This window comes from Symphalangus syndactylus, chromosome 5, assembly GCF_028878055.3.
Source record: "Symphalangus syndactylus isolate Jambi chromosome 5, NHGRI_mSymSyn1-v2.1_pri, whole genome shotgun sequence".
Classification (NCBI taxonomy): domain Eukaryota; kingdom Metazoa; phylum Chordata; class Mammalia; order Primates; family Hylobatidae; genus Symphalangus; species Symphalangus syndactylus.
The window spans coordinates 27,861,327-27,878,699 of record NC_072427.2 but is presented as its reverse complement, the minus strand read 5'-3'; the positions used below and the strand labels follow the sequence as shown (position 1 = coordinate 27,878,699).

General features: G+C 51.9%; 1 protein-coding gene across 6 annotated transcripts in view; it reads right to left on the bottom strand.

The window, feature by feature from the left end:
• Nucleotides 1–292: 292 nt before the first annotated feature.
• Nucleotides 293–17,373, bottom strand: part of TBC1D2B (TBC1 domain family member 2B) — an 82,702-nt gene continuing 65,621 nt past the window's right edge. For 3 of the 6 annotated variants that reach the window (XM_055277593.2, XM_055277592.2, XM_063638693.1), the window contains exons 10-13: nucleotides 14,095–14,212; nucleotides 8,258–8,443; nucleotides 6,570–6,691; nucleotides 293–3,316 (exon numbers count right to left, since the gene is read on the bottom strand). In XM_055277593.2, the coding sequence (XP_055133568.2) occupies nucleotides 3,118–3,316; nucleotides 6,570–6,691; nucleotides 8,258–8,443; nucleotides 14,095–14,212 (625 nt within the window). In that variant the 3' untranslated portion in view covers nucleotides 293–3,117. The remainder of the gene's footprint in view (nucleotides 3,317–6,569; nucleotides 6,692–8,257; nucleotides 8,444–14,094; nucleotides 14,213–17,373) is intronic. The other 3 variants (XM_055277595.2, XM_063638694.1, XM_055277594.2) reach the window with 2 other exon arrangements.

Sequence of the window (17,373 nt, the reverse complement as noted above, 5' to 3'; positions counted from 1 at the left end):
GGTTATCCGGACACAGGGAGTCTCCAGCTTCCGGCTTTCCCACCTCGGTGCCCCCAGCCCACACCTGCAGCTTGGCCATGGTCCTTGGGGCCTCCCAAGGCTGCCCCTGCTGGCAAAGGCATCCTGACACACCCGCCCCAGGGTGAGCCAAGGGCAGGGACACCCAGAAACGCCAGGCTGGAAGGTCAGAGAGCCCCTCCTCACCCCCCAACACCAATAAGCCCCGCCCCACCCTCCAAGCCCTTGGGGTGAGCCCCATCACTAGTGACTAGGACTGAATTTCAAAGCAGAATATTATACAAATTAGTAGCTTTCTTCCTTTAGTATTACAGTTCCAAAACGTCACTTGAAGGTCAGCACAGGAGCTGCTGTGATATAAAAGGAGAGAGTCACCTGGCGCCCCCTGCAGTCCTCCAGTTGCCCAGCAGCGGTGGGACGCTCAGTGGCACACACTGGGTCTCTGCATGGCCTCCCACCTGCAAGGACTTCCCCGGGCAGGCCCAGCTGCCCAGAAGCCCCGGAACACACGGGAAGACAATACTATAGGATGGCGGGTGGGGATCTGTGCAATACAAACATATAGTTAGAAAACCCAACCGAGGATCCGTCTAGAATACTTCAGATATCGACATACCGTAGTTGAAACCAGAACCGTCTCCAGCCGTCAGCAGTCTTGGCGGCTACTGTACAGCTGTCAGCATGACTACAGGCAGCGCCCGAGGCTACCTGGGGTAAGAAGTGGGCCCGCACATCACATCGGTGAGTCAGTGAGAGTCAGGGCCAGAGGGAAGAGCAACTCGGAGGCTGAGGCTGGCACAGATACAAGGGAGTCACATATAAGAACTTGTTATATAAAATAGATATGTGGAATCTAGAAACACCTTGAGAAAATAGCCTATAAAAATATAAACTGTAGCGAAAGTGTACAAAAGTATGAACAGAGGTTCAACCCATGAAAAGCCCCATCCATTTAAAAGTTGGCAATTCCCAGCAGGTGTGGGGAGGGAGCTCCCCTCGGTCCTGGTGCGCGCATTTGGACAGGCCTTTGGGTTTCCCAGCTGGCAAGGTTCCCCCTTGCAGGGGCCACGGGCTGGGTGTTGGGGTGAAGGTTCGGAGGAGGAACAGCAGCGTAGGGCAGCCCCTGCCAGAAGGGCCCCCTGCCATGGCAGCCAGTGGAGGCCAGGGACCTCCAGGGCACTGGAGGAGACAGAGCAGCTCTTTCCTCAGTGACGTGAGGGAGGGAAAGTGTTAGCGCGAAAGAGTGAGGCCCACAGTCCTGGAAAGAGGAGTTGGCTCCATCCTGTTCCTAAACTGGAACTAGGCGGAGCTGCCCTCTCTTGCCTTCTGGACACGTGTCACTTGATTCCAGGCAGGAGAACCTCTGAGAAAGCGTCTCCAGTCCCTTTCCTCCAGGAACTCTCCTGCTGTCGCACACACACTGTCCGGCAGCTGCTGACAACTGCCTGGAAACACTAACATACCACTGTGGGTTGCAGTCACGACGGGCCCCTGGTCAGGTGCATCTCTCGGGGCAAACTGGACAACACGAGCCTGTCCCTAAAGGCAGCTCTTAGCCCCAGGACATGGCAGTGTGTGCTGGCATGTTCCAGGGGCCATCGGCTTGGAAAGTAAAACCTGAGGGCAGCTGGGGCCGGCCCACGGGCCCAGCCCCATTCCTGCTGCACCTCCTCAGCAGCCACCCCCCTGGCTGACAGCTGTCGTTTCACGATGGGCTGAGGGGTGGGGGGTTCCAACACTTGATTCAAGCGGACTGCAACGCCCAGCTCACAGGACAACTGAAGGAGTCAGACCTCAAACTGCTGCTCTCAAAGACAACGACAGACAAAACCCCTTTTTGATGCCTGAAGGATTAAGGGATTAAGCAAAAATAAGCTCCTTGCTCAAAGCCTCTCCCTAGCCCTCAGAAAGGCAGTCCTCTGAGTTCCCAGAAACTGCTGTGTCAGAGGCAACAGTGACCCTGCATCCTGGCAAAGAACAAGGATGCTTCCAGGCAGTGGTGGAGTGGGCACACATCTGGGAGAGCTCACCCAAGCCTGGGCCCCAAGCAAAAAAGTTTCCCAGCCCCGGGCACTGGCAGCCGGCCTCCTACACAGCCCAGGTCAGGTGGAGGAGACACCAGGAGCACTGGCCATCCCCAAGGAGGCCACGGTTTTCAGCTGTCCAAGAGCGTTCATGCTGCAGCTGCACCACTGCCCTGCAAAGCACCCCCAAAAACATTCCTCCATCCCCTCAACCAAGGCCAGCCCAGGCGTGGGCCTGTTTTGCAATATGATGGTCCATCGTTTACTTGGAATCCCGTCCCATCGTACTTGGTGAAGGATTTCTACAAGTCAAGAAGGGCGTTCCACAGAATCTCACAGAGCCATGCCAGGCAGGGGCAAGCTGGGGACAGAGCAGCCCAGTGATCTGCAAACACAGGCGGGCCATGAGAAGTGAGGGTGGGTGTCTGGGCAGCCAGGCTCTCCCCATGCAGGCCGGGAGCCACTGATGGAAGGGTTGCGTGTGGAAGGGCAAAGGCTATTCTAGAAATGGGGCATGGCTGGCAGCCTAAAGCCACTGGTGGGAGGTTCACAGGCTTTCTACAGTGGCCATTTCTGAACAAGGGATGTGCCTGCTTTTCTAAGGCAGCCCCTTTTCATACCGACCTTATGCCTGAGGCAGCAACCCTCTGGCCTACAGGTGCCTGAAGCACAGTGGGCATCCTTCACAGCACTGCTCACTATGTACAGGAGAGAGAACATGGGGAGATGCCCAGCAAAGCAAAGTTTCAGAGGGTCAGAACACCGACAGGCTGACGGAGGCTGGAAACAGGCTCTTGCAAATAGCCACTGGTCAGCCCGAGGATCCACCAATCAGGCAGAAAGCGTGACTGAGATACATGTAACCGAAAGCATGGCACAGAAATGGCTGTAAACAGATTAGACCTCCCACCCCTGCCCCGCACAGTGGGAAATGAGGAAGTGCAGCCTGGCTTGGGACATCTGCCCAGCAGATCCCCAGAGGCCACACATGTTACATTCTGGCTTTTGAGCGTGTTTTCGCCCTTTGGGCACACTTTGGTTGTGAAGGCAAGAAGAGCAGCGTCCCGGAGCCCACTCAGGTATCCTCCTCCTCCTCGTCACTGACCAGCTCACCCTTGTCAGGGCTGGTGTCCCGCTCACGCAGGAAGTCCTCACGGATGGCCTCCAGCTCGGTCAGCTCCAGCCGGACCTTCTCCAAGTGGTAGGCGCGTCGGTTCCGGATCTGGCGTAGGGGGAAAGGGTTCAGGTCCCCAAAGGAGATACTGATCAGCTTCCTGGCAGGACACAGGGGAGAGACAAGAGAATCAGCAGCGCTCCAGAGGGTGCTCACACACAGCCCTCACAGGCACAGCAGGTGGCCTGGGGCAGGGTGGGAAGAGCGCTGGCCAGGCTGGGGGCCTGATGCAGGGGATGGGGCCCACCTTCTGCAGAGAGGTGACAAGGCACAATGGCCCAGCCAGGGGCAGGCTCAGAATGATGACCTGGACTCCAGCTCTGCCACATGCTTGCTGTGTGACTGAAGTCACCCCCTTTTCTGGCCTCTGATTCCTCATCTGCATACTGGGGTGACGGTGACAGTAGTGCCACCTCCTAGGGTATGGGATTACTCAAGTTCCCACACATAAGCGCTGAGAAGAGCTCCTGGCACTTGCATGGTGATGGCGGGTGCGGGTGTGTCTGCATCCTCGGGCAGGCACGAGGCCTGGCACCGGGCACGAGTCCAGGACGTCTGTGTCCCAAGACTCATTGACTGGGAATGAACACAGGCCCAGGCAGTCCTGGCGATGACTGTCAGACCCAGTCAGCAATGTGACAAGTGTCCAGATGCAGTCTACAGAGAAACGTGCAGCTCATGGGTTTCACGTTATCCCCAGGTCAAGGCTCCAATTTTCAATAAAAATGTTAAGGTTGTGATCACTTGCTCCTAACCACTGGTCAGTGGCTTAATAAAAACAAAACCAAATGCTGTCCTGAGGCCTGGCTATGGATTTGCAGCACTAATGGGTCAGCCACACTGGTCTCTGGGGGGTCACAAAATAAGCCAGTTCCTGGGGCCACCTTCTTCCCCTCTCTGGATTCTGCCAGGCCCCAGATGCTTTGCATCCAGCAACATGGGCTCATGCGCTTTCCTGTCAACCAAAGGCCCAACAAAGTCACCAGCCCCAGGAAAAGCTGTGATGAAACAGAAATGCCCCGAAGGACTTCCTGCCTGTCCCCATCAGCACAGGCCATTTGCTCCTGCTGCTGTCGGCTGTGTCGGCTCCTTTCAACACAAGGCACACACAAGGGTGCAACCTTTTATGTTTCAAAACACCCGCTACCTGGACATGCTTAACTCTCGTCCAGAGGCTTAAGGTCAGAAAGGCCAGCTTTATTTATATTCCGAATTCCCCAGCGTGTGTTCTGGAACATGGAAGCACCAGAGAACAGGGAAGGCCCGAGCACAGGCGTCCCCGCGTGTGGATTTCTCAGGTTCCGCCTCCTGCCTGGCTCTGCAGAGTGGGCTACCAGCCCCAGCAGGCGGGAGGAGGATCCGTGTGAACGGGGCACAGGGTCCCCACCACCAGTCCTTTCTCCCCGACAGCTGTCAGCCCACAGCCCCCAAAAACCCCAAACCTATGGTGCCCAACCCTCCTGTGCTGCAGAACGCGAGCCGGAAGTGTAATTCTTCATTTGTTCCTCAGTCAGGAGCTGAGAGAGGCCCCTCGGCCCAGGCTGGCACCCGGGAAGCCAGACCCCACCTCTGCCTCAGGCCTGGAAGGTTCCGCTAGGAGATGAGAAGGTGCCCCATAGTCAGCTAAATTTGGGAGACGATGCTCAGCACCTTAAAAGGCTCCTAGAAGTCCTGCTGCAGAACCTGGTTCAATCCTGTGTAACTCCCATCTCCTGAATGCAGCTGACCACACAACTCCCTCCCTGTGTTTCTGAAGGCCAATCGCTGTGCTGCAGGACTGGCCTCCTTGCAACCGCTAGTCTGGGGAGGTCATTAAAACACTGAGGCTCCAGCCCAGAGGCGGGTTATGGGCCCCTGCAGTCTTGGTAACAGCGGGGAGCCTGCCACCACGCCTTGGCACTCCTTAAAGCACCTGTTGGTGTGGCGACCCCGCTTTCTAAAGCAAGCTGCAGGGGAGACCGTACCGCGAGCCGCTCACAAGGAGGCGCTGCAGGACCATGCAAGGCCCAGCAGCGTGGGCGGGGCCAGGTCAGCCTGTGGTGCCAGGGAAGGGGCGGGCACTCGCCAGAGCCACGCCCACTCGCCTCGGCTCCTGGCAGCGCCTGGGACCCAGTACAGAACCGAGGGCAGCGGCTTTCCCAACACAGCCCTAGCTGTCAGCATGGGCGAGCTCACTCCCTGTCACTCTCAGCAATCTTGACCCAACACGAGATGAACAGAAACCCTCCAGGTTCACCCCAGCACTCAGAATCAAACTTTCCCCAGCAAATATGATTCCCATATCCTTCCTCATTTGGCAGAAATCAGGGCACTGTTGTTGGTGCTATTAGTAAGCACGAAACTATTACAAACCCACTCCCCAACAAAAGACGCTGAAAATAGCGATGACCTCCAGGAGGCCTGGCATGGCCTCAGCCAGCACCTCAGCTCCCATTGTCCAAATCAGCTCTCAGGGTCAGATCAGCCAAAAGCTGCGGTCCAGGGGACATACGGACGAGGGTGGCCCAGAACAGGCAATGACCGTGTGGCCAGGGAGGGTTCCTGAACACTTGGTCTCCCAGGCCAGAAACTCAGGGGTCCTCCAAGTCAAATTCCTCCCTCCCTCTCTTCAATCTACCCCCCTTCTCCATCTGTGGCACCACCTCTCTCCCTAGAGCCCTCTAACAGCCACCAGTCCTGCCCCAATCTGACCTATTTGTCTCTTGCCTAACCCTGCAGGACTTCCCAGCGCTCAGGATGAAGCCTCAAGTCCTGAGCGAAGTCTGCAAGCACCCTGACAGCCCAGCTCTGCTATGGCCCAGCCACACTGGCACCAGCCAGGCTGAGCTGCCTCCACACTTCCCCAAACACATGTGCCCCACAGCTCTGCACCACCACTCCTGAAGGACCCCCTGTCCCCATACTGTTTCCTTGCTGCCCCTTGCCCAGCTTACTCAGCCTTTCTCCGGCCTGGGCTCCCTCTACCACAGCACGGATCAAATGATGCGCAACAGTGTCCCCAGCAAGGTCTTCCAGGACAGGCCTTACTCTCCATCTGTCATCCTCAGGGCCCAGCACAGACCCTACCACAAAGCAGGTACTCAGTAAATGCTTTCTAGACAAATGAAACTATTGCTCTTGGTGGGATTTATGTTTGTAGGATAAAGGACAGAATCCTCATCTCAGTTCCTCCTAGGTAAGGCTACTTGGGGCTCACACCCCTTGCTCTCTTTTCCCTGGAAAGCAGTGCCCTCTCCAACACTGTACACCTGGGATGGCTCTGAGTTGGAAGACAGCAAGGACAGGCTGCTCTCAAGGAGGCCGGGGCCAGGCTTCCTGCTCTCCTTGACATCTGAGAACTCCCCAGGACTCACCTAGCATCAAGGATAGTGCGAGTGAAGTAGCGGAGATACTTAAATATAGACATCGAATCTTGCAATTTCAAAATCTCCTCTTCCTTGTACTTAAAAAGTGCCAGAGCAAAACGGAAAATAACCTGTGGAATAAACAGGGAAATCTGTTAGTCGAAAAACCCTGTGAGTCCAGGCACAAGCCTGGACTGCAGGGGGGTGCTGGCCCTACTGGGGACAGGAGGATATGGCTTTCATGGTCCCCGCCCTGGGGAAAGACAATTGACCTGAGGGGCAATTTTCACTGGCTAGGCCAAGACTCCTTTATTACAGGAAAATAAACCCTGCTGGTTTTCAACAACACATCAGCCCAAACCAAAAATCTCCTTATAGGAGATCTTTGTGGAATCCTTTCATATTCAGAGAACACTTCTAGTCAATAAAGCATAAGGAACAAACATAAGGAATCATTTTAAAATAAAACCAAAACCAAGGTTTTCTGATTCTGAAACTCTTAGAAAGTCCCACCTGCAGAGGCTGTTTCCATCTCAACTAGTGCACTTTTGAAGATAGGGAAGGAGTTTTTTTTTTTTAATTTTATTTATTTTTTTTTTTGAGATATAGTCTTGCTCTGCCGCCCAGGCTGAAATGCAGCGGTGCAATCTTGGCTCACTGCAACCTCTGCCTCCCGGGTTCAAGTGATTCTCCTGCCTCAGCCTCCTGAGTAGCTGGGACTACTGGTGCCCGCCACCACACCTGGCTATTTTTTTATTTTGAGTAGAGACGGGGTTTCACCATGTTAGCCACGATGGTCTCCATCTCCTGACCTCATGATCTGCCCACCTCGGCCTCCCAAAGTGCTGGGATTACAAGTGTCAGCCACTGTGCCTGGCCTTTTTTTTTTTTCTTTAATTTGTGTTTGGGGTACATTAGAGGTTAGAGGGAATGGACTCCTGGTAGTCTTGCAAGTTCAAGCAGCTTTGGAACAAACTGCTTTCCCCGTATCTAAGGGCCTGTACTTTCTCTAATTTAGTTTGTTTTCTGGGTCTTGCTATGTTGCCCAGGCTATATTTTAACTCCTCAGCTCAAATGATCCTCCTACCTCAGCCTCCCAAGTAGCTGAGACAATTGGCACATGCCACTGTGCCCGGCTAAGGTATAGAATAAATTGAGAAGGGTAACTAGAAGACTAGGGGGGCCTCCACTCCATTACATACACCCGTTTATACAATCAGGGTTTAATATGTAAATATATTCCTTATTCAAAAACTGATTTTTAAAAAACATACAACAGAGCGGGTGGGAGGCTCATGGGCAGTGAGACTCTGAAGTTGGCTCCCCTGAGTTAGTCCCCCTTATTAGTCCCCCAATCCCCTGCTTATTAGATCTCTGGGCCTCCATCTCCTCCTCCATATGATGGGGTAACACCACCAGCCATTTGACAGATGGTGAGGCTCAGGCTCAAACTGTAAGCCACAGCTCCCAGCGCCTATCACAGGGCTTGATGTGAGTTGAATGTTTCTGATACATGAACAAATGACTGTGGTTTCCTGATACCCTGGACCCAGCTCTAGTGCAGGCCGTGCTGAGATCCCTTGGGCACTGTCGTAACCCTCACAAGGTCCAGGTGAGCCAGCCGCTCTACCGCCACCAACGCTGCTGACGGTTTTCAAGTGTGTATATCTGAAAATAGCTGAGCTGAGCTAACTCACCTTTGGTCCTTCATAAAGGAAAGAGTCCCATATTTTAAAGAGGATGTCACTAACGACACTATCCACAAACACCACCAGAAACCAGTTGAAAGTGATGAGGGTGTAGTCGACTTTGTACTGTTCAAAGTGGCCATGCAACCGAGGCAGCTTCTCACTCATAAGGTCTCTGAACACCCGCTGGTCCACCTGAAGAGGGAACAAAGGGGAGAAGTATATCGGGACTGCCAAGTCACTGGGTAAGCAGACGAGCAGACAAGACACTGACAGTCGGGGGGTGGAGCCCAAGTGACAGCAGCACAACTGTTCCAAATGTGCTGTGGGGCCCATCACGGAGCCAGACTACCATGTTCCAGCAGCACTGACCTCGTGCACTGCAGGTATACACCGAGGGTCCGCTAAACAGCAAGCTTTCCACAGGGCATGGGAGTGGAGGAGTCTGTAACCTGAAACCAACTCCTGCACTCAAAATGCCCTGGGAAATAGGCCACTGCAAGGAGCAGGTGGGACAGTCAGCCTTGCCAATCCACAAGTAAGTACAGGAGACGTTGACACAAAGGGCCACAAACTAGAATCCTGGGCAGATAGGAGTCTTGAGTCAAAAAGGAAGCAGCATCACCACATCCATTCAACAAACATTTGCTGGGCTGTATGTGCAGTGGGGGTGGCGAGGACTCCAGCATCACATGGACCTGAGTCTGAATCTCAGCTCTACCACGTACTAACTGGGTGGCTTTTAGCAAATTATGCTCTAGACGGCTCTGTGCCTCATCTGGAAAATAGTTAATTACCTCTCTCTTACTAGACTACTATGAGGATTAAACGAGGCTTATATAAACTACCCACGTACGACAGACGAGCAATACCTGGTTACTGCCACTCTGTGTCAGGCATGGGGCCAGTGCTGGGCAGAGTGTTGAATAAGGTTCAACCCTGACCTCAAGGAGTTAAAAGACGAGAAGGGAAGGCCAGACACGTGGACCATCCTAATCATGGCCAGGCCCTGGTAACGATGTGTTCATACAGCCCTGTGGAACCATGGACAGGTCCCAGCCAAGCCCTGAGGAGAAACCACTCCTACAGCCAGAGCTCAGGCTTCCAGGCAAGAGGGCTGGGAGGTGAGGCAGCACAGCCAGGCAGAAGCTGGTCACAGACACCCCTTCATCATGCTGAAGAGTCAAGATGCTATCCTGTCAGCCAGGGGCTTTCCTAGCCTTTGTCTATGACTCACAAAAAACATGCATCTTCAATCATCACCTATTCCACGTGAACTGGTATGCACGTGTACAAAACAGAAACAAATGTTTCACAAAACAATACTTAATCTCACACAGCGGACTACACTTTGATGCTTTTAATTCTAATCAATTGGATTTGATGGGAAGAAAATAAAAATAAAAACCTAGTACCAACCTACTAAACCAATTTCTCTATCCATAGTGTAAAAAACAACTATAGTCATCCCTTGGTGTATACACAAAAAGCTGGCCCTCCATATAAGAGGGTTTCATGTCCTGTGAATACTACATTTTCAATCCGTGTGTGGTTGAAAAAATCCACACGTAAGTGGACTCATGCAGTTCAAACCCACGTTGTTCAAGGGTTAACTGTATGTATTTTCCCATACTTCATGCCCAGCCAGGAGCTGCCTTGAAGGAGCAGTAAAGTGGCAAGGGGGATGGACAGCTCACTGTAAGACCAGCTAATGATGATGTAATTCATTCAGCCTGGAGTATCCAGCTGCAGATGTCCAAGAGGGAGGCGCATATCAGCTGGCCCTGATGTGGGAGAAAATCCTTGTACACATCTCTTCTCCCAACTGCTGCCCGGGTGATTGGCGGAGGGCTGGTGTGGAGCAGGCTGCCAGGGAACGCTTACTCTGGCCTCTGTTCAAGCTCCCTCCTCCACTGAGCTCTGGAGGACATGGAATGACTGTGTCATTCATCTCTGTGTCCTCAGCACCTAGCAAGGTCCTGGCACAGAACATGCACTCAAAGGATGGAATGAATGGAAAAGCTGACAAGCATGTGGACTGCAGCAGCAGTGGGCATGGGGCTCGGGCACTTGGTTCTGGCAGGAGGCAGTTTGACGGTGATTGGCAAAGCCCAGTGCTCAGGGTTGACAGCACACACAAAGCTATCCGCATTTTAAGAGCCACCTTATGCACGGGCGCCTATAGTCCCAGCTACTCGGGAGGCTGAGGCAGGAGAATGGTGTGAACCCAGGAGGCGGAGCTTGCAGCGAGCCGAGATCGCGCCACTGCACTCCAGCCTGGGGGACAGAGCGAGACTCCATCGCAAAAAAAAAAAAAAAAAAAAAAAAAAAGCAGAAGAGCCACCTTACGCAATGGCCATCGATAAGCGGGAGGGTAATTAAACACATTCTAGCACCCACCTGATGGAATATTAGGCCACCAAATAGGATGGGTACACAGTATAAAATGACATGGGAAAATGCTCATGCTATAATGTGAACCAGCCAGGATACACTGTGCTGTCAATTTGGAAACCTATATGAACTAGAGGGAGAAAGGCAAAAGGAAATACATCAAAATGCTAACCATGGTTCTCCAAGTTGGTAGAATAACAGGTAATTTTCATTTTCTTCTTAACATCTTTCTACATTGCCTGACTTCTCTTTAGTGGTCATCTATTACTTGTATAGTCAGCGGGGAAAAAGTCTCCTTAGATTTTACATTTATGTTTATGTGACAATATGATGCAAATTTTATCTTAAATCCAGGCATTTAAAATAGGTCTTCCCCTATAACAATACTACCAACTTTTATTGAGTTTTTACAATGTTCTGAGCATTACATTCAACTTTTTTTAATGCATCATCTCAATTCAACCTCAAAAATCTATGTGAGGGGGGTATTACTCTCATTTTACATATGGGGAAACTGAGGCACAGAGATGTTAAATGATGTGTCCAAGCTCCACAGCTCATAGGAGGTAGGGCCTGGGTTGTGACCTACTACATGCGACCCTCCCCCCAAGTTCCTAACCAATGTGCTTGACCACACCTCAATGGAATTAAGAAAGATCAATGCTTCATTTTTCTTATTCTGAAACATTGAGTCATTTGATATTTTAAATTTGAGTCTTTGAAAGCTATTAGCTTTCAGGTGCCCATGAACACACAAAACTTTCTTTACTGACCCTCTAATCCCACCCGACTGACTGCTGCCTCTTCCTGTTGCTGTTCATTTCCTACACACCAACGCAACAGAACAACACATTTCTTGGGTAATTAGCAAGTGCAGTGATCACAGGGAGACCAGATGAGCTTCTCCTGGGATCCACTGACATCTGAGAAACTGGGACAGGGACCTGAATGGAGCAGCTGTGGTGAAAGCCCACCCTCTGGGAAGGTCAAAGCTCCAACTCTCTTGCCATCCTCCTGTGATGTTCTAGGAGGCAGTGGGCAGAGACGGGCAAGCTTAGGCCCAGAGCTGCAGAGGCCTGAGTTCAAACCCCAGCTCAGCCCCTCATCGGTGGCACCTCAGGCAAATTGCATATTAGTGTCTTTGGCTCCCAGTTTTCTCCCAAGTCAAATAGGGATACTGATGGCTCAAGCATGCAGGCCTCTGTGCAGTTGTACAGCTGCTGGCACGGGGCCAGAGCTCAGTAAATGCCAACCCTCTTTCCCTGGTCAAAGAGTAGGTCATGTAAGTTCAAACATTTGCTGTGTGGGGTGCCAGGCATACAGGAAAAGGAAAAAGAAAGAAAAAGGAAAGACAGGGCTGTGGCCCTCAGGTATCATTGACTAGCTGGAGGACAAGCAGGCACACAAGGATGATCCAATCAGGTGGCCACTGTCCTGGAGGCCTGCACCCGAGCAGCGAGAACAGCAGCAGGGGCCCGTGCCTGCCTTGGGGCAGGAAGGACCACTCACAGAGGAGATGGCCTGTGTGCTAAGGCTGCACAGGAGCTTCCCAGGGAGATGAGCGATGGGACGTTGTTCCAGTAGAGGGATTATGTAGGAGAGCACTCAGGGGATGGGCATGCCCAGAGAACACATGCCCCATCAGCGGGCAGGAAGGAAGACCCTGGCGGCGTTCGAAGGCATCTTTACCCTGAGGAATCCCTGACGCCAGCAGCAGAGGGATGAGACTGAATGCCTGAGTGAGATAGAGGTTAAACTGGAGCTGTGGGCGAGTGGCAGTAGGAAGAAAGGAGAGAGGCAACTGCAGTAATGGAGAGGGGCCGGTGACCCCACTGTGGTGAGAGGGACAAAAAGGGGACACAGATGTAAGCTTCCAGGCAGGCGGCAGCATTAGAAGCGGTGACAACAGGGATACAGGGGAAGGAAGCAGGAGTCCAGGATGGCTTGTTTCCAGTCTGGGGAGCTAGAGAGGTGAGGAGCACAGGCGGAAACAGGAGGCAATAATGAGGACCCTCCCTCCACAGGCAGAAATGCAAATGCAAAGAACACTCGCTCAGGGTCCAGCCAGGAAAACGGAAGTCCCTCTAAATATGTGTCACAGAATGAATGTCATCCAGGGGCTGGCCACACCGGTGAGAGAAAAGCTGAGAAGCCAAACAGCTGACGGTGAGGCAGCCCAGAGTTATAGCAAGGGCAGAAAGCCACTCTGGCGGGGGGAGCAATGAAGGGAGTCGGTGGGGTCAGCTGTTGGCACAGAGGACCCACTGGACAGGAGCTGGGCACAGAGGAGATAAAGCCACCTTCAGAGGCAGTGCCCGAGATGGGGAGAGGGAAAACCCCTTCAGTCCCTCCCGTCACCCTTCAGTCTCCTGCCAGCACCTCCCGCTGGCCTGTGGGGCCAGGCCTCGCGACACCGAGTGGTGCAGGAGAAGGGCAAGAAGAGGCTGTGAGCAGGCAGGCCAGGCGGGGGCACAGACCTGGAGAAGAGACACGAGACAGAGCAGGCACACACGGGCACAGCTGTGGCTAAGAGACAAGCTGCCTGAGGCTGGGCCACATGTGAAGGGCCGGCTTATGGGGAAGCCAGTGCCGGCAGCAGCCCCAGCCCAGCCTAGGGATGATGCAAGGGCCAAGGATCTGGTCTGGGGCCAGGACTGTCCCAAGCAACGACAGAAACACTGGGCTCTCCCAGCCCTTATCACCCTGCCCTGGCCCCTGGCATCAGACTCCAGGTGTGGATGGCATGAAATGTGCCACTCAGACCCCCACTGCATGAGGTGACTGCAGGCCCCGCTGCTGCCCCTCTGGTGCATCACCACGTTCACTCCCAGCAGCAGAGCATGGGTGCGGCAGCAGCAGGAATGCAGCCCATCTGTGGAGGCAGGTGCCTTGGTCGCTGCCCTTGGCTTGAGGGCTCCCCACTGGCCCTGCCCAGACTTCCTCAGGACTGCATGGTGGTCACCGCACAGGGTCTGGGACTCTCCTCCCCATCCTCCTCTCTTCCTGGGGCTGGAACTTCTCTGTCCCTTGTCCTCCACAGGGGCTTCCCCACCGCCAAAGTCCCTGGTTTGTCTCATTCCAGCCTGACATTGCTTCTTGAGAGCCTAAGCTAACACACCAGTCACCCAAGCACGCCTGGATTATGACTCAGCCCACTGGTAGGCCTGTGTCCGGGGAAGACAGTGCAGGGCAGTGAACACAATGTTAGGCCTGCAGGACGGGTCTGTCTCTGCTGGTTCGCAGGGGGCTGAATGAGCCCAACTCGGCCTCAGTCACAAACAGCAGGCCATGACTGGAGACAGCCTCTGAGATGCGGCCTGCTGTCTTCAGGAATCAGTCTCTGAAGTCACGTGCACAAAGCAACCCCTGACCCCGACCACAGGTTTAATTCAGGTCACATTTCAGCTGCAATTCTAAAAGTGGTGACTAAAACACAGAATTTTCAGAACTACCTGGGATCCTAAGAGAGTCTTTGTATAATAGTCTCGAGGCATGAAAACTTCCACTATGGTAACGAGACACCAGAAAGCATCTTCTTGTTCCAGGTACAGGAGGGCCACTGCCACCAACCTACAAGCAAAGGGAGGACAAGATGAGAGCCCAGGCACAGACAGCTGCTACCACAGTCTCCACAGAGACCGTCTGCTTTAAGCCACTTTTTCTCTCATGGCCAAAACTATTTCTAGTTCTCCAATAAAGAATAATAAGGACCTGGCTTAATGGCTCATGCCTATTATACTAGCACTCTGGGAGGCCAAGACAGGAAGATCACTTGAGGCCAAGAGTTTAAGACCAGCCTGGGCAACATAGCAAGACTCCATCTCTAAAAAAACAAAAAACCAAAAATCAGCCAGGAGTAGTGACGCACACCTGTAGTCCTAGCTACCCAGTAGGCTGAGGCAGGAGGATCACTTGAGCCCAGGAGGATCACTTGAGCCCAGGAGGTGGAGGCTACAGTGAATGATGATCGTACCACTGCACTCCAGCCTGTGCAACACAACGAGACCTTGTCTCATTAAAAAAAAAAAAAGCGGGGGGGGCATTTCCTAAAATTTGAGAAGCAAAGCTACTTTTCCCCACTTTCATTTGGTTTTTGCTCAAAGATGAAATTGTTTCCCAATGATCAGCCAGCCTCATTAAAAAAAAAAGTTTTCATTATAAGATTTTTGCAGCTGGGCACAATGGCTCACGCCTGTAATCCCAGCACTTTGGGAGGCCGAGGCGGGCAGATCACGTGGTCAGGAGATTGAGACCATCCTGGCTGACACGGTGAAACCCTGTCTCTACTAAAAATACAAAAAAATTAGCCGGGCGCGGTGGCGGACGCCTGTAGTCCAAGCTACCTGGGAAGGCTGAGGCAGGAGAATGGCGTGAACCCGGGAGGCGGAGCTTGCAGTGAGCCAAGATAGCTCCACTGCACCCCGGCCTGGGCGAAAGAGCCAGATTCCATCTCAAAAAACAAAAACAAACAAACAAAAAAAAACGCACACACACACAAAAACCAGATTTTTGCAAATGCAGCTGATTCTTTTAGTTCATCAAGAAGTTCCAAATAAACCTTTTATGCACAAAAAATCCAAATGTGAATGTAAGTAACAAAGAATACAGGATAGTTTAAAACAGCTTTCCCAACACCATCCTGCTTCCAGGCTGAAAGAATAAAATGCGCTGCAGATGAGGGCACCCCGGAGGAGCTAACAGCGCTGTGCCCACTGCATGCACAGCAGGGGAAGAGGACCATGTGTCTCACTTGCTTTGTTGTTCATAACAGAAACTGGGGTCAGCTATTTACATGCTGTCACTAATCAACAGCCCTGGTATGGCTCCAAGCGGGAATCTGGAGCAGCAGGATGGAAAGGAAGAGGTGAGAGAAAGGCCTCCCTCTACTCAGCTGAAACCCAAAACTTCTGCCCATCACACGAAGCTTAGGAGCAACACTCATGGGAAAACCCCTGAAGCCATTTCTCAGAATATTTTCCTTAGATAAAACTATAATGAACTCATCTCAAATTAAATGGAAAAAAAGTCCGGGAAGGGGATGTCTCAAGTATGCAGGGATGTGATGGAAAGGAGAATGGTGACCACTGGCAGAAACAGAGGAGAGAAAAACAAGACATGCAAGCAGAGACACCAAATCGAGAGACAGGACTTGATGGTGCCAGGAGAAGGGGTAGAGTCTGAAAGCGACAGAGCCTTTGAGGACATCACTTAAATTCACCAATATTCCAGATGATAGGCCTGAATCACCATCATCTAGACAAGGCTACAGTTGTCCTACTAAAGTTCTGGGTGCTCAGAAGGCATGAACATATACCAAATACTGTGAAGAAAAAAATCCCAAAGAATTACAATTCAGAGGTTTTAACAGTGGTGAGGGTGGAGATGTAGAGAGAAAGCTTTACTTATCTGGAAGTGTCATTTATGTAGGAAAAAACTGATTCCATGACAATGCCAGATAAATGGAGCATTACTGTACCCCAAACAGGCACACTCAAGTCCTCACCAGGACCCTTAGTTTCACGGGTTTCCAGCTTCCAGGAATTTTTAGATTGAGTATACAATGTGAATGGTGGCTTTAAGCAAAACAAAACTGCTTTATTAGGCAGGATCCTACTTACAGTCTTTTTAAAAGTGGAGACTGTCTAGGAGTAGCTATAGTCCCTTTCATCTTCTGAGGGCACACAGAGAGGCTGACCTATCCTCACCACCAGAGACAATGACTTACTGAAAACTATTTGGTTTCAGGTCTTAACCAAATAACATTCCAGCTTAAAATCCTTTCTTCCTGCAGTACTCTCATTTCAGACACAAATAGAAAACCCTTACCTGGAGGTCAATACCTGGCATGGAGCAGGAGCAAAAAAGGCCTGTGGGCAGCCATAACAAACGTCAGCACTCAGAACTCCAGCTCATGCATGGCTTACAGAATTCCTAAGGTACACATGCAGAACTTTTTCATTCTTACTTTAGCCATATTTTTTTTTTTTTTTTTTTTTTTTTGGAGACAGGGTCTCACTCTGTTGCCCAGGCTGGAGTGTAGTGGTGTGATCACAGCTCACTGCAGCCTCAACGTCCTGGGCTCAAGCGATCCTCCCACCTCAACCTTCCAAGTAGCTGGGATTAGAGGCGCATGCCACCATGCCCAGCTATTTTTTTTTTTTTTTTTTTTTTTAGACAGAGTCTCGCTCTGTTGTTTAGGCTGGAGTGCAGTGGTGCAATGTTGGCTCACTGCAACATATGCCTCCCGGGTTCAAGCGATTCTCTTACCTCAGCCTCCAGAATAGCTGGGATTACAGGCATGTGCCACCATCTGGCAAATTTTTGTATTTTTAGTAGAGACAGGGTCTCGCCATATTGGCCAGGCTGGTCTTGAACTCCTGACCTCAGGTGATCTGCCTGCCTCGACCTCCCAAAATGCCGGGATTACAGGTGTTACCCACCGCACGCCGCCAATTTTTTTGTATTTTTTGTAGGGACGGGGTTTCACCACGTTGCCCAGGCTGGTTTCAAACTCCTGGACTCAAGCGATCCTTCCACCTTGGCCTCCCAGAGTGTTGGGATTACAGGTGTGAGTCACTGCACTGGACCTTTATCCATATTTTTAACAAGCTTGGTTACCTACTTTCATTACACAGAAATATAAATGGACAGCTGCAAGGACAGCAGTAAGCAGAAAGCGCGCCAGCCAGGTAAGAAGCAGTCAGAGCAAAGTCCAGTGACAGGAAGAGCTT